This window comes from Amblyomma mixtum, chromosome 5 (assembly GCF_055824585.1).
Source record: "Amblyomma mixtum isolate Tamu chromosome 5, ASM5582458v1, whole genome shotgun sequence".
Classification (NCBI taxonomy): domain Eukaryota; kingdom Metazoa; phylum Arthropoda; class Arachnida; order Ixodida; family Ixodidae; genus Amblyomma; species Amblyomma mixtum.
Window position 1 is genome coordinate 148,682,898 of NC_143016.1, and position 25,230 is coordinate 148,708,127.

Genomic DNA, 25,230 nt, shown 5'->3' on the forward strand with positions numbered 1-25,230 from the left:
GGAAGAAATCGGAAGTGAACTGGCAGGAGGGAAATATTTCAGCAAGCTTGACGCCAATAGTGGATTCCACCAAATCCCACTTGATGACATGTCCACGAGAATTTGCACATTTAGCAGTCCATTTGGTCGTTGCCGGTTCCTAAGGCTGCCCTTTGGTATTTCATCGACTCCAGAGATATTTCAAAGGACAATGACAGAGATTTTCTACGGACTGCCAGGGGTAGGCATCTACATCGATGACATTTTGGTTTGGGGTGCCTCATGGGAAGAGCACCAGCAAAGACTGTACAGAGCCTTGGAAACGGCCAGTGCTGCTGGCCTAACTCTTAATTGGGACAAATGTAGGTTCGGAGTGAAACAGATCGACTTCCTTGGAGACAGAATAAGTAAACAAGGCATCAAACCAAACCCAGAACTGGTAGAGTGCCTGGCCCATTGCACGAAGCCAGCTACGAAAAAGGAAGTCCCGAGGCTACTTGGAGCAGTCAACTATTTCAGCAAGTACTTGCCGAACTTAGCAAGTCAGACAGAATCACTTCGTGGTCTGTTGCGGGAGGACTCTGTCTTTGAATGGACTAGAGCTCACGACATCGAGTGGGCCCGTCTAAACGAAATGCTCGCGGAAGCTCCTTTACTTGCTATATTTGATCCATCTTTACCTACAAAGCTGTCCACTGACGCATCCGCCTTTGCATTGGGTGCAGCCCTTTCCCAGCAGCATGGTAGCGACTGGCGACCTGTGGGCTATGCGTCAAGGGTCCTGACAGAGACTGAGCGCAGATACGCACAGATTGAAAAGGAAGCGCTTGGAATAGTGTTTGGCTGTGAGAAGTTTAATGAGTTTGTCTTGGGCCGAAGAATCACGATAGAGACCGATCACAGTCCATTGATATCTATCTCGAAGAAAGGGCTCGGAGACATCCCGCCTCGACTTAAAGGCTCTTCCTGCGACAGCTGAAATACGACTACCTGTTGCATTTGTTCCTGGGAAGAAACTGGTTACGCTGACACTCTTTCCAGGATGCAAGGGAAACGCTTGTCAGATAACTTCTCACATGACTTGGAAGTACACGCCATAAGTGCCTTGAAGGACCGGGTGAGCAAGAGAACAATGGACACATTGAAAGATGCCATGGCTAGGGACCCGGAGCTGCAGCAAGGCAAACCTGCAGGCGTCACAGTATTTGAACGGGGAGTGAAAAACGCACGCCAGTCAACTGTCAGTGGTGGAAGGTGTGTTGTTGAAAGGTACCAAAGTTGTCATTCCCTCCGAGCTTCCAAAGGAAATGCTTTGTCGGTTGCATCGAGGGAATCTGGGCATAGCGAAATGCACATCACGAGCACGCAGCCTCATGTACTGGCCCAGGATGGCGGCTGAAATAAGAGAAATATCTGAGCGGTGTCCGACTTGTCCGATACATGCTTACAAACAGCCTGCTGAACCTCTGCTGTTACGGGATACGCCCAGTCGCCCCTGGTACAGGGTGGGAGCTGACTTGTGCGAGCATGCTGGAAAGCATTATCATGCTGTGTACGATGCTTACTCTAACTATCCTGAGGTGGAGGAGTTGAACGGCACCACAACTACTGAGGTCATAAAGAAAATATCTCTGATATTTACACGTTATGGCATCCCCCACGAAGTCTGCACTGATGGAGGTCCCCAATTCACAGCCAAGGAATTTAAAGACTAGGCAGTGATGTTTCACTTTGAACACATCATTTCCAGCCCTTATTATCCGAAATCGAAGGGACTCGCGGAGAAAGGCGTACAAATAATCAAGAGGCTACTCAAGAAGGCAGGATCATCACAGGAGTAGTTTTGGCTTGGCCTCCTTTAACTATCGTGCGTCTCCGCTGGAAGACGGTGTCTCACCATCCATGTATCTCATGGGTCGCGACAGCAGAACGCCGCTCCCGGACCCCTGCTCGGATTCAGCTCAGCAGCTCTCAAAACCTTGAAAACATAAGCAGGATACGAACAAAGGACAGCAGCTCCCGCCATTACAGCCTGGATACAGCGTTCGGATTAGGTCTGGAAGCAAGTGGGGCACAAAAGCTATAGTTTTAGATCTTGTGGCCCCCCGATCATACAGAGTAATAACAGAGGATGGAAGCGAATTTAGAAGGAACCGTCAAGACTTGCGAAAAACGAGAGAGGTTTCCAACCCAACATCACACAGCTTCATCCTGCAGGGCGCAACGCTGGAGACGTGGAAAGTAGCCCAGTGTTGCAGAGAGCGACAAGACCCCAACCGGCCCTCATGCGCGTTGACACTCCATTATCGAATGCAAGATCAACAGCCCCACTAAGGGAGCAGTGTACACCACCTAGACTACTAAGACCGCCTACAGCATCCTCGCCAGCAGCAGGAGAAAGGGGTTCCGCAGAGTTCGTTCCTCTCACAACCCCTAGACCAGCTGGAGTGTTGGGTGCAACCGAACCAAGCGTGTCGCCCAAGCAACAAACAGGGGAGCAGGCAGCGGTGCAACCTCGAAAGGGAGCACAGACTGCTACAGAACACACTACATCCTCTGGATCGACTATAGTGGTTGGTGCAGAACTAAGACGGTCCTCAAGACTCAGAAGGCCTCCCCGCCGGTTGGCCAACCAGAATTAAGGCACCCGGTCCTGAATATCACCCGCTCCCTATTGTGAAGGACTTACTCTATAGTCACCTTCTCAATATTTAAAGAAAAGAGGATGTATCGGTGATCGCTAAAACTGTACGGTGCACGCCAGCTAGTATGGCAACGTGCTCGGGCACTTCCGGTGAGCGGGCAATCAATGTCAGTTGTTTCATGGCTACCGCACGTGTCGGCCTCTTGTATACAGTTACTATTTCATTTTTGTGGTGCTTTAGGTAAAGTAGGGGTGGCTCTTCATTTTGAATTCGATGTTGACTAGCAGACTTGCCCAAAAGCCATCGGTTGCTTCGGCAGCCGGTTGGAGGCGCAGCCCTTTTATTCGGCTGATCAATCAGCCTTTCAGAAAACTCTACCTGTGGGCGACACCAGTACTTCGGTAATTACCAAGAAAAATAAGCCAAGTACCGACGCTATTTTACATCTCAAAGAACGTAGACATTTAAGTGGTACGTAGGCAACGATATTTGCTCTCGACAAGGAGAGTTGTTGGCGGACTGAAGTTTGTTAAAATCGGGAAAGATAAATACGGAAGTGTCTGTAGACCGGCTGGCTCGCAACTCGTCCCATGCGCAAACGCTTTGATGTTCGCTCTTTCTCCTCGCAGAGGCAACAACGAACGGATTGTGGCTTTTGTCATCTGTGGACCAAAGTTCCGCTACCATGTGGACTTCACTAGGATGATGGTTTGGACGACAAAAACCGTTCAGGAACCGACCGGAGCAATTTGGCTAAGCCTATTTTCACGTCAACAGAGGCAGGGTGCACTCTTGGGCAGTGTCTGTTCCTCCTTTAGCGTGACTCTACGATAGTGTGGTCTTTGTGACAGACGCATTAGTCTACCATACGTCTTTGGATCCGTTCTCGTTGCTCTTTTCCGAGATACATCGCACAACAAGCGAATAAAATAATTTTTTTGTCGGACTCGTTTTCGCACACAGCCAATGCTGTTAAGCGTTTATGCGCGTCAGTGGTTATTAATGCGGAGAACAGGTTTGGAAAATGTGCCGCTGTGCACCACCTGCATCTGTAGTGCTGAATCATGAACTTCGCATGGGAAGGAAGTGCACTCTTGAAATGAAACGTGTCAGGAAAAAGCACAAATCCTCGGCGTCCGTCCTTTCGCCGGATTCCTGGTCCCACCCAATCTTCATAAGTAATGAGCGTAAGGAAATTTCACAACTACCGGAGTTTTGAATGCGAAATTGGCGTTCTTATATTGACAGAATATTGATAGAATCGCATACGGGGACAACTTTCGCCACTTCTTCTTCTGCGACTTTTGCAACTCGTTTGTATTTATTCCTTGGGCTCCTGATCACTTTGACGGGGGTTTATCGTTGGTTTCTCTATTTTGTGGTTGTGCCGATTTCCATGTTTGCGCGGTGCATGTCAATGACTAGACAACGACGAAAATGTTCTTCGTTGATAAGAATTGATGCTTCCTACTAACACCGAGTGGTGGTTAAATGCAGTTCTTTATGATGAACAGTGTATTTATTAAGAGGTCACTGCGACCAACGCACGCAGCGGTCGGGTCGTAGGAGGACGGCAGAACCAGCCGAAGGAAGCAGCTCCAGCACGAGACTCGCGCCCGAACCACCAGCGATGGCGCCGAAGTGCGGCACTGCGGAGTCGTCCTCTTCTCCTTCTTACAATGGCCCCGGCGAGAAGGAATAGCCATACTGGCAACTTACGGCGAAAAAACGACAGGCGGGTAGTAGTGCGGTTTCAGCGCCTTACGTGGACGACCTCGCGACCGCGACGGGGGCGGTCCGAGGAAGGTGTAACTGGCTCAATGAGGTAGTTGACAGGAGACGTGCGTTGAATGACGCGACAAGGGACATGGTACTTGATGGAGAACTTGCTGTTGGCAGGAACCCAAAGACAAGCGAGAGAGTCAGTGGAGAACGTCGGAGCAGGCCTGGCATTGCCGTGCACGTCTTTGCGGTATCCTTGGGTGTCGGAAGTAAAGGTGCAGGCCACCTGACGGCACTCTTCAGCCTTGTGGGCAATGTTAGAGATAGTTGTGTATTCGGAAGGATCGGGCCGGTAGGGTAAAATGGTGTCGATGGTACAGGATGGTTCACGGCCGTATAAGAGGAAGAAACGGCAGAAACCTGTCGTCGCTTGATGGGCGGTATTATACGCAAAAGTCACAAATGGAAGTACCTGATCCCAGTTGGAATGGTCACACGCAACGTACATTGCGAGCCTGTCTGCCATAGTGCGACTGAATCGCTCCGTGAGGCCGTTAGTTTGCGTTTGGTAGGCAGTAGTCGCACGGTGTACGGTTTGACATGCTGAGAGGAGCTCTTGAACTACCTCTGACAAAAATACACGGCCCCTCTCACTGAAGAGCTCCCGAGGTGCGCCGTGACGGAGGACGAAGTGGTGCAGAATAAAATAAGCGACGTCACGAGCCGTCACCGTGGGAAGGGCGGCTGTCTCGGCATAACAGGTCAGGTGATCGACGGCGACGATTACCCATGGGTTACCGGCCGGAGTGCAGGGGAGTGGGCCATAAAGGTCGATGCCCATCCGGCCAAAGGGGCGACCGGGGCATGGTAAAGGTTGCAGGGGACCGGCCGAGCGACAAGGTGAATCCTTTCGTTGCTGACATGCACCACACGATCGAATGTAGCGGCGGACAAAATTGTAAATTCCACGCCACTAGTAGCGCTGACGAAAAGGGTGATATGTTTTGAGGACACCAGCGTGAGCACTTCGCGGGTCAGTGTGATGATGGACACAAACGTCGGAGCGGAGACGGCGTGGGATAGCCAGTAACGATTTTCTGTTGTCAGGGTTATAGTTTCGGCGGTAAAGGAGACCATCCCGGACGGAGAAATGGGAAGTTTGGCGGCGGAGAGCTCGCGGATATGCAGCCATGGTAGGCACATTGATGACATTGAACACGCGTTGACGCGTTGACGTCAGGGGCCAGAACAGGTGACTGGTGGACGCAGGTTGCAGGAAGCAGGAAGCAGGGTCGGGGGCTGCTGGCTCGGCTTCTCCATGGGAACAGACACCGTGTGACTGTGGAGTTCCAGGGCGACGTGGGGGTTAGGATCATTGCATCCTCCACGAAGTGAACAGTGTATTTATTAAGGGGTCACGGCGACCAACGCACGCAGCGGTCGGGTCGTAGCAAGACGGCAGAACCAGCCGCATGAAGAAGCTCCAGCACGAGACTCGCGCCCCAACCCATGCAGGAAAAAAAAACTGAGGAGGGAGCGTCCGGCGACAACCTTGAAGCCTAGTCTTTACAAGGAAAGATATAGCAAAAAAAAGAGAGTGTGTCCCCCGTGATCGCACCACTTGATAGCGAGCGGTAAAGTTTAGCCCCGCTGCGCACGCGCATGCGCCGATTAGCGCGGCAGACTTTCTGTAGATCAACTTCCTTGCTGTAGACGCACGCGCCGCGGGTCGCGCATACGAACGCACTAAAACATACCAGAATCAAAACAAAGAGGACTGACTGGGAGAGCGAAAAACTGAGGGAGAAAACGACTTCAAAACACTCGGCTTGCGAACGCTGGCCGCGTGACGTCACGCTCCGTCCTTAGTCTTTTTTCCTCCATGCTCCAACCACCAGCGATGGCGACGAAGTGCATCACTGCGGAGACGTCCTCTTCTTCTTCTTACAATCGGTATGTGTAGCAATAGCAATATTTTATTGTGACCCGTCACCTTGAGCTCCCCTCTTCAGGCTACTGTTTCTTTTTAAGGAAAACCTGTTGTGTGCCGTAATCTACTTAGGCGGAGTACTATTACCATCGGATGCAGAACACACGTCTATGATCAGCGAGAGGCAGCATCTTGGTATGTGTTTCTACTCTCGCACCACGTACGCGTTGAAAAAAAAATTGTGCTAGGGCATAGCCAATTTATTTTATTTATCTATCAATACTGCCAATCCCTTTTTCAGGGATTTTTACAGGAGTGGATTTTGGCCGAAGACAAGCAGTCGACCAGGCATAAACATTATTTCCAGTATGCAAAAAGGACAGTGAAAATTATGGGGACAATGGGAAGAGGCACTGGAAAAAGGCAGCACAAAGATAACGCATTAACAATGATCAGCTTTTCACTTCATAAATGGTCACGAGAAATACAAATAAATACATTGTAGTGTAGCAGCCGCGCTCTCTCACTGTGATGAACGGTGGTAGTGAAAGACGACGACGATCCTTAGGTGTGAAGCTCGCTCGCAGCCCGAACGTATGGCTGAACCTTTGCTGAACGTTGCAGAGCGGCCTAGGTTCCGCTGAGTCACAACCACCATCCTACATTTGGTGGAGGCTGCTGTAAGATCCCCCTCTCCTCCTCATCCTGGAGCTCCGTAGCCGCACCTTACCTTCGCCACCAGTTATGCCTGAAGTCACCAGCCAGACAGCCCCCATCCCGTCGCCTACCATCCTCTGTTCTGGCGGGCTCCGGGAGCGAGATCTCAGCGTCTTCAGCGGTGCCGACGACCACGATGTTGACGACTGGTTGGCGACTTACGAGCGCGTCAGCGCCCACAACAAGTGGGACGATGCCACCAAGCTTGGTAACGTACTATTCTATCTCAGCGACGTTGCCAACTTGTGGTTCCGCAACCACGAGGCCGACTTGCTTACCTGGTCGTCCTTTAAGACCAGCTTTTCGGAGGTATTCGGCCGCCCAGCTGTGCGCAAACTGCGCGCCGAACAACGCCTCCGCGCTCGCGCTCAGCACGCCACTGAAACTTTCACCAGTTACATAGAAGATGTTCTAGACATGTGCAAACGCATCATTCCATCCATGCCGGAGGCCGAGAAAATTAGCAACATCTTGAAGGGCATCTCAGACGACGCGTTCCAAATGTTGCTCGCCAGGAATCCACAAACGGTGGTGGATGTCATTCAGCTTTGTCAGAGCTATGACGTCCACAGGAAGCAGAGGAATTCTACTCGCCGACCCGGCGTGCTCGACGAGACCCTTCCTGCGCCGGCGGTCTGCAGTCTGGTCTCTGACTCGGCCTCCCTGCTTCCCCAGATCAAGGCCTTCATACGGGAAGAGGTGGCCCGCCAACTGTCCCTACTGCCTGTGTCTGGCGACCATGCGCCAGCCCTCGATCCCGCACTGCGACGCACCATCCAAAAGCAGGTCGCCGACGTTTTGCCCTCTAGCTCTCGGCTTCCGCCTGTGGCTGCCCCCCTCACCTACGCTGAGGTTGCCGCCAGACCCCGGCGCCACGACGCCTATGTGTCCCAACCATCTCTCGCGCCGCTACCACCTCCGCCGGCACCTATCCGTTGTCGCCTGCCGCCTCGCCGTGCCGTCATGAACCCATGGCGTACCCCCGACAACCGCCCCATATGCTACGCCTGTGGCTTACAGGGCCACGTCGCCCGGCTTTGTCGCCAACACACGCCGAGGTTCCGGGACGAGGCAAGCCCATTCCACTACGACCCTGCGCCTCCTTCGCTACCAGTTCCCTCCAGCACCACTGCGGACTCCTTCCACCATGACCGCTCTTCATATTCTTCACGCCGGTCGCCTTCTCCCCGTCGCCGATCTATCTCTCCCGTGCGCCGGCGATCACCCTCTCGTCCGGAGGAAAACTAACAGCCGCAGTTCCGGAGGCAAGAACTGCGATTCCATCGAACTGTCCAAGTCCTCCGTCTTCACCTGCGAATGTTATCGAAGTATTTGTTGATGGCGTCGCCGTTCTCGCCCTTGTAGACACGGGCGCTGCTATATCCGTTATTAGCGCAGCCCTTTGCCGTAGACTCCGTAAAGTGACGACGCCTGTTTCGAACTTCTGCCTCCGCACTGCAAGCTCGCATCGCATTCAACCTCTAGCATTATGTACAGCTCGCCTTGTTATCCGGGATGTTGTGTATATCGCCGAGTTTTTCGTGCTGCCCTGCTGTTCTTATGACGTTATTCTGGGCTGCGACTTTCTAACCCTTCATCATGCGATCAACGACTGTGCCCGTGCCAGCATTGAACTGTCTCCGCTCTGCGCTACTCTGCCGTGCGACACCTCTCTCCGCCTCGGTAAAATGCTGGTCGCTGCAGATACTGACATCCCTGCCTTCTCTGCTGCCCTGGTTCCCCTCACTTGCGCCTGCGATCCTGATTCAACTGTTCTCTTTACTCCGACCGATGCCGCTGCCCGTCGCCACTGTTTCCTCCTTCCGTTCGCTCTTCTGACTGTCTGCGATGGCCACAGCGCAATCTATGTCACGAACCCTTTTTCTTGCCCATCAACGCTTCTTCGCGGCGAATGCCTGGGACATGTAGAATCAGTCGATCACGCTCTTCCATACTCCGTCTCTGAAGAACCTGCCCCTCTCCAGATAGATGCCATTGGTTCGCCTCCTGCTGCGCCAAACCAAGACACCGTTTCTGTTTTTTCCCGATCTATCGATGCCAGCCTTTCGCCGCACCAACGTGATCAGCTCGTCGCATTACTTCAACGTTTCCGTACCTCCTTCGACTTCCCGCACAGCTCTCTTGGCCGCACATCCGTCGTCACACACAGCATTGACACCGGAATGCATGCCCCTTTGCGCCAGCGTCCTTATCGCGTGTCGGCCCCTGAACGCACCGTCATTACCAAGGAAGTGGACGACATGCTTCAGCGCGGCGTCATCCAGCCTTCTCACAGCCCCTGGGCCTCTCCAGTTGTTCTCGTGCGGAAGAAGGACGGATCCATCCGCTTTTGCGTTGATTACCGTCGCCGTGTAGCAGCCGCGCTCTCTCACTGTGATGAACGGTGGTAGTGAAAGACGACGACGATCCTTAGGTGTGAAGCTCGCTCGCAGCCCGAACGTTTGGCTGAACCTTTGCTGAACGTTGCAGAGCGGCCTAGGTTCCGCTGAGTCACAACCACCATCCTACAACATGGAAATACAAATACATGAAAAATCCCCCCAAAAAATGTTAGAAAAGTAAAAAAAAATCACAGTTTGTTTCCTGACAATACACATTTGCCAGCTAGCGCCAAAAATTTCTCAGCAGTTGGTTGTACAATCACTTATTAATCAATGGAGTTCTACTCCCGCACAGCTGGCGGAAAAAAATTACATAAAGATATTATTAGCCCAGAAGTATTCTTGTATCGTGAGTTCATTTTTGTGAAGCGTTTCTCTGGAACTGTTCAAGGTAATGTATGTAGCAGAATCAACTTTAATTTTGTTGTGCAAAATCATTCACTGCTGACCCGAAAGACGCGGGTTCGTTCCCGGCCGCGGCGGTTGAATTTCGTTGGAGGAGAAATTCTAGAGGCCCGTGTACTGTGCGATGTCAGTGCACGTTAAAGAACCCCAGTTACGCATTGGCTACCGAGAGCGACGTATACTCGCATGTCGCAGCCGTTCGCTTTCGCTGTCATAAAGTACTTTTCGTTCGCCTCTTCAGCCGCTCGGAGGTAAAAACCCAACACGTTCTGAGCGCCCTGCACGTTTTGCTCTGCAGACTTTTTCTCCGTGGCCCACTCGTCCGCAAGCGCTGCATCTCGGCTTTCGCGGTGGTGCCGGGAAATTCAGGGACACGTGACCGTACTCGCTGAAGTTGAAGCAGAGAGGTTCTTCTCTTTCATTCCATGGCGGCTTCCTCCTCGCCTTCGGAGAAAGCTTCTTGAGGTCGGTGGTGCTCAAGGTCGACGCCATTGCTTCGTTTTTGTTGCCATGGGCGTTGGCATATGCGGGGAAACGAGAATAGTTCGGGGGACCACTTGATTTTGAACTTTTGGGGGAAGTGTTTCCCAATCTTTCTTCGAGGCGTTTCAGGCAGTGAAGAAGGTTTTCCGGCGACTCGTATGTGCGTACGCTCACTGCTCTAATTACGTCGTCATCGTATAGCCCCGTGATGAGGTATTCAATGCAAGCTTCTTCTGTGTGGTTGCAACGGCGAGCTTTCGAGAGCTTGTTGTATTAATAACACTCGATGGGCTCACCGCGCTTTTGTCGTCGCTCCTGCATTTCTCGATGGAGTCGTTGGAATCCCGCTGTCGTGGGGAAGGCGCGCTTAATTTCTTCTTTCCATTCCGGCCATGTTTTGTTGACGGAAGAGAGGGAGTCATACCATGTCTTCGCAGGCCCTTCCAACCTCGAGAGTGCGTTGCCAGATGTCAGCCGGTCGGACCAATGGCAGACTTTGCCAAGTCGTCCACGCGTCATATCCAAGCGTCGACTGTCGGAGAGCTGGATGACACTGGATCAAACGATGGCACTAACCGAGCTGTCTCTCCCGCGCCGATGATGGGTGTGGCCGCTGCTTGCTGCGTCTGAAGCAAGGAAATTCCATTGATGGCTTCTCTCACTGCGGCCTGAACGCTGGCTTGCAGGATTTCCGCCACATTAATCGTTGACTGAGGTATCGGAGGTAAGTTTCCACTTGTCACCGGGTTGTCGGATCCGCCTTGGCTTGAGTCGTCGGTGTCGTCGTTCCCGCCATCGCTGCTCGGTCGTCCGCCATCTTCGTTTGCCATATCCGTTGAAGATGCTCCGGTGCGGGTGACAGGCATGGTGGGGCTTGCCGGTTGACTTCGGAAGTTCGGGCGAAAGCTGTCTCTATCCCACTTCTGAATTGTTAGGATAAAAGCACAATTCAGAGACGTTTATTCGTATTTCCGTTACAAAGAAGCTCTGGGTTAACAAGAGGCCGTGTTGCTTCTTTCGTGTCCAACCCCTGAGTCTGTTCTTTACGCGCCGCGCGAGCGCTCATCCTCCTCATCCTCTCCTCTCATCACTCTCTCCTCCCACGGGTGGCTCGGGTTGCTCTGACTCAAAGTTCGGGTTGCTCGCCCTCCGGCGAAGGATCTCCGTCGGCGGAGATGAGCTGGCGTTCACACGATAATGCCGCCGTACTAAGTGAACTACAGAAATTAAATGCCGGTCAGGACACTCTAATTCCGGAAATACAAGATTTGAAGCGCCAACTCCTAGCTACAGACAAGAAAATACTTGCTCTGAGCCAAAGGATGGCTCACGTAGGGAGTCAGCACGAAAACCTAATGGCTCTGCAAACAGAAATTGACAGCTTCAAAGGTGAAACAGTCCAAACTAACCAGCTCATATGCAGTTTAGAAAAGCGCATTGATGATTTAGAAAACCTATGCTGACGAAACAACATAATATTTTACGCCATGCGCGACACAAACCCATCTGAAATCTCTTCGCAATCGGCATATCTAATAATTCATCAATGCAATACCCTTTTAAACATAAACTTAGACACAAAAGAAATCGACCGTGCTCATCGCATAGGCCGCCATTCTGACAGCACAAACCGTCCAATCATCGTAAAGCTCACATACCACAAAACTAAAAAGATCTTCTTAGCTAATGGACGCAAGTTGAAGGGTACCGATATTAGTATCGGCGAAGATTTTTCACGGCCTGTGAGAACTGCTCGCAAACACATTGCTGCGTTCGCAAAAAAGAAAAAAGTAGCTTTCGCCCTTCCATTCAAAGCCCTTTTCATTGGCCCGAAGCGCTATTACTACGATGCATCATCAGAAACAGTTAAAGAAATCTCATAGCTATCATCTCGCGATACCAAGGTAAGAAACTGTTCCCATCCTACGCCTCAGCACAAGTTTCATTTTCCGTTATCTTTACCAACATTCGTAGCTTTCTGCCGAAAAGCGATACCGTATTCAACCTCATGTCATCACCTGATAGTAACCTGCTCATCCTAACAGAAACCTGGTTGACCGATGATGTTAGCGACCATGAAAAAAGTAAGGGGGCACTTTGTTGACCTAAAGTGCGGTGAGGCGAAAGCCTCAAGCATGGTGTTGCTGCTTGTGTCACTGATGTGTGGTTAAGATGTTAAGCTTCGCTTCGAAGAGAGGTTGCAGCCTTCGGGCTACGGCCGCTTATCAGTTTTTTCAGCCAGCGTCCGCTTCGGTGGACGCGGTTGTTACGACGTGTCTTTCAACTCTTTCTTCTTATCTTTCAACTCTCTTATTTCTGCACCTGGCAGCGGTGGTGGCCCGGCTTGAGCCAGTCGGCAGGCAGGCCCCGTGCCCTTTCCTTTTCGGCCTTCTCTCAGTCGCAACCAACCAACCAACCAACCAACCAACCAACCAACCAACCAACCAACCAACCAACCAACCAACCAACCAACCAACCAACCAACCAACCAACCAACCAACCAACCAACCCGCCTCAAAGAGAGGAACGCGACATGCGTCTTGCAACGCTGCCAGGGAGTCCATAGAACGCCATCGCCCGTTCGGTTCTACGCCTTGCTCGTCGGTAAATTGGTTTTTGAGGAAAGGAAATGTATCTGTCTCTCATATCTCGGTGGACACCTGAACCTCGCCGTAAGAGGAAGGGAGGAAGATGGTAGTGAAAGAAGACACCGTATTCACTAGACGCGCCTTTGTTCATTCCAAGGAACGGCGACTGCGCTCGGAGCGAGCGGACGCATCTTATATGCGGTCTGCGATTTTCCGGCGATTTCACCAGTTTCCGGCTATTTACAGCCACCAATTTCTCACAGGACGGCCCGCCACCCATCCGGCGTCACCTGTGAGACTTTTAACTACTTTCAGGCGAGTGTCTTCAACTTTACGGCCGATTTGCGGCCACGCCCGACCGTGGGAGCTAGGCCTAACGGCTCAGCACGCCTAGTGCGTGCTCTGCTCCCACCTGCGGCGGCGACGCCCGCTTCGCCTCGACGGCGCTTCCCCGCATTTAAAGATGCAGTACACAGTCACCGGCACGGATGTTACCGCCGCGCAGCTGGCCGATGGCACTTGGACGGCGCTCGAAATGCAGCGCCGCTACAGACGCCCGCCACCACCGGCAACGCCGCCGGCCAACAGCCAAACGCCTGCAGCCACCACTGTCCTGTCAGACCAACGACCCCGCGGCCGTCCACCACCGCCGACTAAAAGACGACCACTTCCTCGCCTGCCTACAGAGGACTACAAAATCGTCTTCCGACCGCAAGGTACCGTCGACCTCAACGCAGTCGGCCCGGCCAAATTGGCGATGGCCATCTACAACGCCGCCAAGATCGACGGCCGCCTTGCAATCACCGCCGACCAAGTCCGCATCCACCCCACAAACAACACTGTCACCATCAGCACACCGGAAAAAGAACGGGCGTTCCTGTATGCTAAACTACAAACTTTGACCATTGACTCCAATGTCATCCATGTAGCCACGTACGCCCCAGCCCCCGATGACTCCGTTCGAGGAATCATATACAGAGCCTACAGTCACGAGACCGACGCTGAGATCCTCGCTGAGCTCCAAGCTCGAAACCCCGATCTCCCCGTAGTCGCCGCACGCCGCATGGGCCGCACACGACATTTCGTGGTGACTATCGCCAATGCCAAGCTACCCCGCTACGTGAGGTATCTCGGCTTCACTTTTGAGGTGTTCCCCTACAAAGGCCGTCCGGAGGCATGCTTCAACTGCCGGAAGCTAGGCCACAGGCGGATGTGTGCCCCCACCCGCGACAACCAACCTGCCGACGCTGTGGCGCAGCCCATGACACTCCTCCAGCTGGCCATCCGCCGACGTGCCAAGCCTCATGCATCGTCTGCAAAGGTGCCCACCCTACAGGCAGCAGAAGCTGCAAATACCGGTTCACGTCCTCCACTCGGCCCAAGTCTTCCCCGTCGGTCACTGACACCGATACCGGCTCCAACTCGGCAAACCCCGGACGCCAGTCCCGGTCCCGAGACCGCAAACGCGGCGACCACAACCTACTGCGGGACGGCTCCTTCCCCCCGCTTGGCAGCGACAGCAGCGACAGCCCTTCCAGCCGCACTCGCAGCCGTTCCACATCCGCCTCACCCAGCTCTCGGGCCAGCTCTCAAGCCCGGCCGGAGACCAAAGCAGCCAAACAAGTTGGATGGAAGACTCCTGCACAAGTCACCGCTTCTCCACCAGATTCACAGGTAAGGGAGCTGGCAGATATGGTCAAGGAACTACAGCTACGATTGGCCAAAGCAAACGCTAAAATTCATAGCCTAGAATCAGCACAGGCAAACCCCAAATTGCAACCGCAGCAGGTGGCTCACGCTCCCACATCCGACCCTGTAGGTGATCCACGCATGGACACTGAGCAGCCTAAGCGCACGAAGCGTAAAGCACGTCCCCCCTCCTTACAAGCAGACATAGATGCCAAATTCGAGGCAGCTGATGCGCGAATGGCCCAATTCGAGGGCGCCCTCCTTCGACTCGCCCACATCATTGACCGTCTAGTAGAAAGCTGCGCCACAATGGCAGCCAGCATCCAAACCCTTCATGCCAGGCTCGATACCCTCACGAATCCCCCGACATCAGCAACCCCCTTGAAGTCGACAACCCCTCCTAACTACCCAGCACTCATTATTGTGGCCACATCGGAGAGTGCAACCGCGCGCTCACGTGCAGGCCGCATTTTTAAATCACCCGTCGCGCTATCACAGCGCCCCGAACCCTACGGGAAACGCGATGGCTAGCTCCCCCTTCACAGTTTGGCAATGGAACTGCAGGGGCTTCAAGGCGAAGCGACGAGCCTTGGAGCACACCCTGCAGGCCCAGCCGCACCACCCCCCCCCCCATCATCGCACTTCAGGAAACATACATGGACACGAAACTTACCAGCTACGCCGCATATAACCAACAAACGACACCAGACCACCGGCCCAACACCGCCATCCTGGTCCACCGAAATTTAGCAGCTAATCATATAGACCTTAGTTACCCCGAGGTTCCGCACACTTTCGTACAGGTCCTACCGAACAGTCGCTCACAAGCCCCGCTCCACATCCTCAACGTCTACAGCCCCCCTAGCGACAAAAGCACACGAGTGGCAACCTTCGTTCGTAAGGCCTGCGCGACTGCACAAACAGGGATGCTACTCATCCTAGGTGACTTCAACGCGCCGCATACCGAGTGGGGCTACCCCCGCAAAGCATGCGGTCGTAAGGGAGCCAAAGTGTGGGAGACAGCCCAAACACTGGGCCTGACACTACTCCTAGACCCCGACAGACCTACTCGCATTGGAAACAGTGTCACACAGAACAGCTGCCCCGATCTCACTTTCGCCCGCAACATCCCAGACGCACGCTGGGAAATCCTCGGCATGAACATAGGTAGCGACCACTATGTTCTCAGCACAACCTTCACGGCTACACACAGCAAAGCCCCCAACCGAACAATCAGGCACACTAACTGGGACGCCTTCCGATACGTGCGCGCCAAACGCACTTCGGCCCCCATAGACGACCTGGACGTATGGACAAACGCTTCTCGAAGACACCGCCAATGCCACCTCCACGACTACCCAGAACGAGGATGGCCCCTCTCCCGACGCCAAACTCATACACATGTGGGAGGCCCAGCGCAGTCTTAGGGCTCGCTGGCTCCGCCAAAAACACAATCGACCCCTCAAGCTCCGTCTCGTTCGCCTCGAGCGAGAGATCGAAGCTTACTCCGTCAAACTGAGTCAGGAGCAATGGCATCAAACCTGCGACCGTCTTAACGGCCAGTTAGGATGAAAAAACTCGTGGTTCTTGCTCAGACATCTACTGGACCCAACTCACACCAAATCCACATCTCACAAGAACCTCACCCGTGTCATACACGCTTTTCAGGGAACAAATGAGGAGAGGGCTGAGTCGGGCTGGTTGGTTCATGTTGAATGGTACGGCAAAACAGCGCTGACGGACGGGACGGAAGAAGATGAGACAAGGAGAAGCGCAAACTGCACAAGAAGAACATAACATGTATTCCGTATGTTCATCAAGTATCGCACAACCTGAAAAAGATTGTGAACAAAGCCGGCGTGAAGCTCCTTTTCTCTGCCAGGAACAAGTTGGGAGGCCTGTGCAAGAGAGTGAATCAGGAAAATGGAAAGAAGGCATGTCAGAAGAAACACAGAAACAAATTTGTCAACTGTTGCTGTGGTGTGATCTACAAGGTTCCACTGTCATGCGGCCGATTTTACATCGGGGAGACCGGACGGTGCGTCAATGATCGGCTACGCGAACACGCGAAAGACATAGAAAACAAATCACGCCGAAATAACATGGTCATTCATTTCGCAGATTGCGACAAATGTGAGGCGTTTTTAGACCAAACCACTATCATCGCCAAGTATAGAGATCACACCTCACGCCTGATATCGGAGGCCTTTCACATTCACACATTAGGCAACTCATGTGTAAGCCAACCATCGGTGGCTCTATTCCCACAGGAGATCGCTTTTCTTAATCATTGATGATATCCCGAATGTATGCCTTGTCATGTTTACACCGCAGTTTTCCCTTCTATGCTTTATATTGCACCCCTCTTTCGCAATAAACCATTTGGTTGTTAGTCAGCGCATGTGTTTGTCTCATCTTCTTCCGTCCCGTCCGTCAGCGCTGTTTTGCCGTACCATTCAACAAATGAGGAACTCCTCGCTACCCTGAAAGACAAATACATCAATACTTCCACTGAAATTCCCATCCCTTCAGGATACACGGGTGCTCAGAACACCGACATGGACGCCGAAATCACGGCAGGAGAAGTCCGCGTCGCCCTCAACCAGATTAAAACCACCGCGGCCGCTGGCGACGACCACATAACCAACAAGATGCTTCGTAACCTCGAAGATCAGTCCGTCGAGGCACTCACGGACCTCTTCAACCAACACTGGCATGAGGGTCGCCTTCCAGACACTTGGAAGCATGCCAAAGTGATTTTCATACCTAAGCCAGGCAAACGACTCGAGCTGGGCAACCTTCGGCCCATCTCGCTCACGTCCTGCCTGCGAAAGGTCATGGAACACGTCATACTCAATAGACTCCACACTCACGTAGACCAAGAGGACCTTTTCCCCCCCACTATGACCGGCTTCAGAACCGGCCTCTCCACTCAAGACATTATGTGGCAAATCCAACACGACATCCTCGATCCGAGACCCATCCGAGCTACACGAACCATCCTAAGCCAAGATGTCAGCAAGGCTTTCGACAACGTGTCACATGCTTCCATCCTGGCAAACCTCTCACAAATGAATGTAGGCACTCGCACTTAAAACTACATCGCCGACTTTCTTCATAACCGTACAGCAGAACTTCACATTGCAGACTTCCACAGCGAGAAGATCACACTAGGCACCCGAGGAACACCACAAGGAGCAGTCCTATCTCCGTTCCTTTTCAACACTACAATGAGAGGCCTCCCTCCGCTCCTGGAAAAGATACCTCACATTAAACAATCAATATAAGCCGACGACATTACCCTGTGGACCAACTCTGGCTCTGACGGGGAAATCCAAAACTCCCTCCAAACAGCAATCGATACAGTACACTCCTTTGTACAGGCGAACGGGCTCACATGCTCCTCCACGAAGTCCGAATTACTAGTCATCAGGGACAGACGAGCTCGCCTGCCCGTCCCCGACCCGCAAGAACCTATTGTGCTTCAAGTCGACACACATCCCATACCTCCGGTCCGCACTATCCGCGTTCTTGGTATGTTAATACAGAACAACACGCAAAACTCGGAGGCCATTCAGCGCCTCCGCACCACAGCCAATCAGATCAACGGCCTTATCCGCCGCATTAGCACCCGCCGCAGAGGTATGAAGGAGGATGACCTCTGTCGGCTTACGCAAGCTTTCCTCATTAGCAGGATAGTCTACTCCTACCGCTACTATCACCTCCGCCAGAAGGACGAGGAAGCTGTGAACAGCATATACGTTCAACGTACAAAGCGGCACTGGGGCTACCTCAGTACGCCAGCACACAGCACCTCCTACAACTCGGCATCTACAACACGCTCACAGAACTCATAGAGGCACACAAGACCGCCCAAATCCACCGCCTCTCCCGCCCTAAACACGGGCGGCTCATACTTGACCGTCTCAACATCAACCCCATAGGCGACGTCCACCCCACGACGCCCATTACGATAGGGGTCTATAGCCGCCTAGTTATAAAACCAATCCCCAAAAACATGCTACCTGGCCGCCATGATACGCGCCGTCAGCTGAAAGCCCAAGCACTAGATGCCACATACCTTGCCGACGAACACGCAATATACGTAGATGCTGCACGGCAAAGCGCAAACACATACGTGGCTTGTGCAGCCACGCCACACTCTACTCTCGTCACCGCCGCCACAGTAGTAGCTCACTCTCCGACAGCGGCAGAAGAAACCGCCATCGCGCTGGCCATCGTTGACCCACGTACGCGCACAGTCCTCAGCGACTCCAAAAGAGCAATACAAAATTACTCGGCAGGTTTTATCTGCCACCCCGCTGCACGCATCCTTCGCGGCTGCACTCCCGACCATAAGATCAACCTGGTCTGGGTACCCGCCCACGCGGGAAACTCTGGAAACGAAGGGGTCGACCGACTAGCCCGAGTACTAACCAACCGGGCGGCCGGCCCCACGGACCCAGACGCTCTTGCCGAGGCTCCCCAGACCTTTGCCGAAATTACCAACCTCTACAGAGAGATGAGACGCCAGTTCCCGCCTCCACACCCCGACTTGAATCGAGCGCGAGCCACCTTGCTCCGCAGGTTGCAAACACACTCTATCCTTAGCCATTCTAGACTTTCACTCATCACAGACGGGGAATACGACCCCGTCTGCCAAAATGGTTAGCAGGGAAAAATAGCCACCCAGGCTCACATCCTCTGAGGTTGCGCGGGAAATCCGCCCCCTCGAACCTTACTGCCAGCTCCCTCCGAAGACGGATGGAACGAACTCCTCAAAAGGCCAGACAAGAGCATCCAACTGGCACTCATTTCGTAGGCCCAGGAAGTCGCCCCCACCTGGGGGCCACACCAAGCCCACCTGCCCTAAATCCCGCCAATCTATGGCAATAAAGTTGTTTCTCTCTCTGTTCATTCCAAGCCATCGAACTTGCATGGCATTCGAGCTTCCTGCCACCGAGCGTGACGGACGCAGGGGCGCGATTACGAGTCGCTCAGAATCGTCTCAATCGGAAAGTGTCTCAAAAAGTGTCTCATTTGCCCCGTTCCTATTGGTCGGTCGTGACCAGCGGCCATATTGTTTTTTTGTGTCCCCGGCCAACGTCATAAAACGGGCAGAAGTGTTGACTTACCTAATTATGCGAGCCGATTGAGACGATTTTTCGGGATTGGAACGAGTGGTCTCAAACCGCTTGAGACAGAAAATGGCGGTTGTTTACATGGCCAGTGGCCGCGCGAGCAGCGGTGTAAGAGGGTGCATGAAGACGGTTTTGACGCGCCGGACGAGTTGTTTCGACGTTTTTACATAGGAAGGAGCACAATGGCTGTGCGACGAACTTGCCGTTGAACTTGGAGGTGTGCGGGTGAGTGCGCGGTCAGCGGCAAGTGCCTGTGCGCGCCTTCGCCGCCGGTGGGTTTCAAGACACCGTAGGAAATGAAGTAAACGTCGGCGTAGCCCAACCGACTGTGAGCAAGTGTTTGCGGTGAGTTGCGGAGACCACTGTCAAAGTTAAGTCGCAGAAGGTGCGCGCTTTCCGGCGAGATCCCCAAGACAAGGCGGCGGCGAAGGAGGACTTCCTTCGGATAAACTTTCGCCACCGCAGTATCCTCGGCGGCGTCATCCGAGCATCATCCGAACGGAACGGCAACAACACCAACACGAATGTCAAGTGCTTAACCCGAAGCGGGCGGCATGAGTTGGTTACGAGGCGGAAGAGTGATTGCTGCCGCAGTGACCGGGCGTGCCGGCTCTTAATTCCCGCAGTGAGATTGCAAGCTCCCGTCAGCTGCACCGGTCTGCTTCCGTATGTCGGCAGTTGCTGCAGTGTGATTATTCATGGTCGCCGGGTATTTTCTGAACAAAAATAAATATAATCACGCATCACCCTTGGAGCACATTTGCCATCGATAGCAGCAAGGTGAGTTCACACTGGCGAGTCGCGGAGGTCGCGCGACAGGCTTAAATCGATTTATTACGCTCCCTCCCCGCTTTACATGTGCTTCGCAAACCGTAACTAATTGACCGAAATCGGTCGCCTAGAATACTAGCGCGACGATTTCAACTCGCCAGTGTGAACTTGCCTTAAAGCTGCCTTCGCCGGTTTTCGAGCCAAGCGCTCCTTCCAAATTGTTCTCGGCAGACTCGTAGCAGTCACTGCCTTTAAACAGATTTTTCCGCGCACATAAGAAGTCTGCGCAGTACTTTGATTCTGCGTAATGTGTAAAAAAAGAGGACAGCCGTCGAATCAGCTGATTTTTTTTCTGGCTGCCATGTTTACGATGGCTGAATATGTGCGTGGACGGATAAGGCTGAATCCGTTGAATAAGGCGGCAGCTCACGCCGGCTAGCCGCCGCTACCGACGTTTTTCCAGCGTCAGCGCACCCTCGCGGCAGCAAAAGTGACTGAAGAGCAAACTTAATTGCAAAATTGAGGACGCTTCTTCTTTTGCTTCATGTCGTTGAGTTTGAAACATAGTTTGTTAGCGAAATAAAACATTCTTCAAATTATTAACGGCGTGTTTACAGAAAAACTTGAGCATACGGTCCCTTATTGCGCAACTAAATCTTCCTGGGTGGAACCCTACTATTAGACACCACAACCTCGCTGCTAATTGATTGATTCCGCGGTCAACGACTCGCGGTGTCGTCATTTTGACGTCAGAGTCTCAAAATTGAGACAAAAACTCGTAATCGCGCCCCAGGCTAGGTGAGTTCACACTGGCGAGTCGTGGAGATCGCGCGACAGGCTTAAATCGATTTGTTACGCTCCCTCCCCGCTTTACATGTGCTTCGCAAACCGTAACTAATTGACCGAAATCGGTCGCCTAGAATACTAGCGCGACGTTTGCAACTCGCCAGTGTGAACTTGCCTTAAAGCTGCTTCGCCGGTTTTCGATCCAAACGCTCCTTGCAAATTGATCTCGGCAGACCCGTAGCAATCACTGCCTTAAAGTAGATTTTTCCGCGCACTTAAGACGTCCGCACAGTACCTTGATTCTATGTAGTGTGTAAAAAAGAAAGGACAGCCGTCGAATCAGCTGATATTTTTTTCTGGCTGCCATGCTTACGATGGCTGAATGTGTGCGTGGAGGGATGAGGGTGAATCCTTTGAATCAGGGGGCAGCTGACGCCACCTAGCCGACGCTACCGACGTTTTTCCAGCGTCAGCGCACCCTCGCGGCAGAAACAGTGACTGAAGAGAAAACTTAATTTCAAAACTGAGGACGCTTCTTCTTTTGCTTCATGTCGTTGAGTTTGAAACATAGTTTGTTAGCGAAATAAAACATTCTTCAAATTATTAACTGCGTGTTTACAGCAACACTTTAGTATACGGTCCCTTATTGCGCAACTAAATGCTTCCTTGGTGGAACCCTACTATTAGACACCACAACCTCGCTGCTGATTGGTTGATTCCGCGGTCAACGACTCGCGGTGTCGTAATTTTGACGTCAGAGTCTCACAATTGAGACAAAAACTCGTAATCGCGCCCCAGGATCATGAGCTCCGGCAGAGCGGCGATAGCGGCACTTGCGGGCCGCGGAAACAGGTTAGCTGCCGACGAAGATCAGGAATACGAAATTGTTTTGCCTACCTTGCCTACAGGACGTGTTGTTCTTAACACGGTGTTTCTTCACGGAGACGTGAGAGCGAGTCCCTACAGGGTGGAAGATTTTCAGGATGCCCTGGCCAACGCTGGTGCGCTCCCCGACGTCGTGGCGTTGGGGGCGTATCAGATTAACCACGTGTGGGCGGTGACGATGAGCACCTCAGAAGCTGCGAAGAAACTTGCTACCTGCAAAGAGCTACAATTGAAAGGGCGCCGGTGCATTATTTTCGACCCTGAAGATCAGCAGGTAAAGCTGCGCCTGCATTGGATGCTGCACGGTGTGGCGGACGACGACATCCGGACTGCTTTTGCGGCGTTCGGCAACGTGACGGAGGTGACGCGGGAGCGTTGGCGTGTCCAAGGCTTGAAGGAGAAAGGCTCGACCACCAGGACCGTGCTACTGAAGCTGAAGCCGGGAATTAAGGTGGATGATTTGCCACACCAGGTCCGAGTAGCCGGTGAGCTGGCCCTCGTTGTTGTCCCTGGGCTACCGATGCAGTGCCTGCGTTGCCACGGCACGGGTCACGTTCGCCGTGACTGCAAGGTGCCCAGGTGTTCCCTGTGCAGGCGCTACGGACACGTGGACGCGGACTGCGTCCGTACCTACGCGTCAGCTACCGGGCTTGGAAAGGCGAACGACACTGCGGAACTCATGGACATCGCCGAGGCAGAGGAAGCAGCCACTGGTACGGACGACGCGGGCAAGTCGACTTCCACACTTGCGACGTCTGAGACTCCCAGTGACGACACCAAAGCGGCCGACGAACCAGAGAGCCAACAGCCGACGGGAGGCTCCCTCGGCGTCTCTAACGAGACGTCAGAGAACGGGGCGTGCCCATCAGAGCTCGTAGTCGTCGAGGGAAAGGACCTGAACTAGGACCACCACGAGAATACCGGCGCTCGCACAACAAGCGTCAAGCGCCCCCTTAACACCCCGGCGAAGCGTTCCCATGACCAGGCCAGCCCTGAAGGGGACAAAGTGGTAGCACCCGGCGTCGAGGAGCCCCCTGCAAAGACGACTCAAGCCCGGCGTTCGTCGTTACGGCCACGCCCAAACTATGCGGCTGACAAACGGTACTCCTCCGCAGGCAAGGTACTACTCGAGAAGACTGATGTACTTGCGCCGGATGATACCGGCGGCAACAGTGGCGTCTAGCGGCGCGCTAGACGTGGAAGGTAAGCACCATGCTGTTGGTTCCTTACTCTTGCGTAAAAATGGCTCCCGCCTCCGCCTTTAGAGTCGCTACATTGAATGTGAGGGGCCTGGCGGCAAGGAAGAAACAAGGTCAGGTGTACCGACTTATTACGGAGCGCGAGATAGATGTATTTGCCGTGCAGGAGACGAAAGTGGACGGCAACGAAGGAACCGACAGCATGGTGCGACGTTTCACGACTAGATTTTATGCTGTTGTCAGTCAAGCAGTGGGAACATCGGCTGGCTGCGTGCTTTTTGTAAAGAAGATGCCGGGGCTAGAGGTGCAGGCTTATTTTTCGTGTGTGTATGGCCAGTGTATTGTGCTTGATTTTTGTCTGAACGGCAATGAGTGGCGCATTGTTACTGTGTACGCGCCGAATGTGGTTGAGGAAAGGGTTGCCTTTTTCCAAAGCCTCCAAGAGCGCCTTTATACGGAGAGGCGGCTCATTGTATTAGGCGACTTTAATTGTGTTCTTAATGCGCGCGATAGGTCAAGCATCCGGGGGTTTCGAGACAGGAGCACTGAAGTGTTGATGCGAATGATCGAGAACGGAAACCTTGAGGATGTGGCTGAACTTAGTGAGGGTGCGCGGACAATGCAGTTCACTCATTTCCAGGGCTTAAGCCATGCACGGCTGGACCGCATTTACGCATCAGTCGACCTTGCCCCTGTTTGCAACCATTATGAAGTTGTGGGAGTCTCCTTCTCAGACCACTGTTTAGTTGAGTGCTGCCTGGGAAGTGTCAGCCGAAGCAAGGCAGTTTCGTGGGAAATGTGGAAGCTAAACAACACGCTTCTTCAAGACGAAATCTACTGCAGAGCAGTAAAGGATGAAATAGGGAAAATAAACCCGCGCAAGAACCTGAAGATTAGGCAACAGTGGGAGCTAAGTAAAGAATCTTTAAAAATCAAAGCAATAGAAAGGGCGACATGTATCCGTTATAAGGAAAAACAAGACGAAGCTGAGCTAAGGGCACTGCTTCAAACGCTGATGAAGCAGGAATGCAAAGAGCCTGGGAAATGGATAGAAGATGTCAGGAAAACAAAACAAAAGATAGACCTTATGGAAGAACGGCGTTATCGCGGAGCACTAGTGAGGGCAAGGGCGGAAGACACAGCTGCTGGCGAAGCGCCATCGAAACGTGCTCTTGGTCTAGAAAAAGCGCGCGCTGAAAGAAATCACATCGATAAAATAGAATGGGGGGGTATCTTATCGGCAGACACTGACCACATCAAAGAAGCCTTTAATGAATACTACCAGAGGCTTTTTTCATCGACTCCTGTAGAAGCAGTAGCCTTTACGCATCAGTTTCTTGGTGCAATGCCACGGCTTGACGAAGAAAGCAAAAAGAAAATGGAACTAGCAATAACTCACAGCGAGGTAGAGCACGCGATAGATCAGTTAAACCTAGGAAATTCACCAGGACCAGATGGATTCAGTGCGGCATTTTATAAAGAATTTAATCAAGAAATTGCCCCAGTGCTGTGTACAATTTTCAATGAAGCCTATGAAATAAACATATTGCCTCCGTCTTTTGGGATCTCCCACACAGTGCTCATACCTAAAACGGATGATATAGAGAAATTACAATTGGTTACAGCCACGGAGGAAGGAAAAAAAGAGAGGCCCTTTCCACACAGCACACTGGGAGAAAAGTGTGGAGGAAATCACGTGGTTTTTTCCCGATTGGGAGGTCATCTTACTCCGGCAGCTTAGCAACGGCGTCGTAGCTGCTGTTTACAAACTGGGCGGTAGCAGACGGCCGCTGCGTAGCATTTGAGGTGCGGCGTAGGCGTGCTTTCCTCAACTACTCGAGTTTGTTTTGATCGTGCTCACAGGCTGACGTTGGCGCCGTTCACTCAT

The 25,230-nt window shown here is 52.8% G+C and overlaps 1 protein-coding gene across 1 annotated transcript; it reads left to right on the top strand.

Annotated features, from left to right (window-relative positions):
• The first annotated feature begins 22,060 nt into the window (after positions 1 to 22,060).
• LOC149344126 (uncharacterized) lies at positions 22,061 to 23,456 on the top strand. Its single transcript, XM_089542555.1, has one exon. The coding sequence runs from the start codon at positions 22,061 to 22,063 to the stop codon at positions 23,045 to 23,047; it is 987 nt and encodes a 328-aa protein (XP_089398681.1). The 3' UTR covers positions 23,048 to 23,456.
• The last annotated feature ends 1,774 nt before the right edge of the window (positions 23,457 to 25,230 follow it).

Coding starts and splice junctions, on each gene's coding strand:
- LOC149344126 (XM_089542555.1), top strand. CDS start 22,061: ATGAGCTCCGGCAGAGCGGCGATAGCGGCACTTGCGGGCCGCGGAAAC.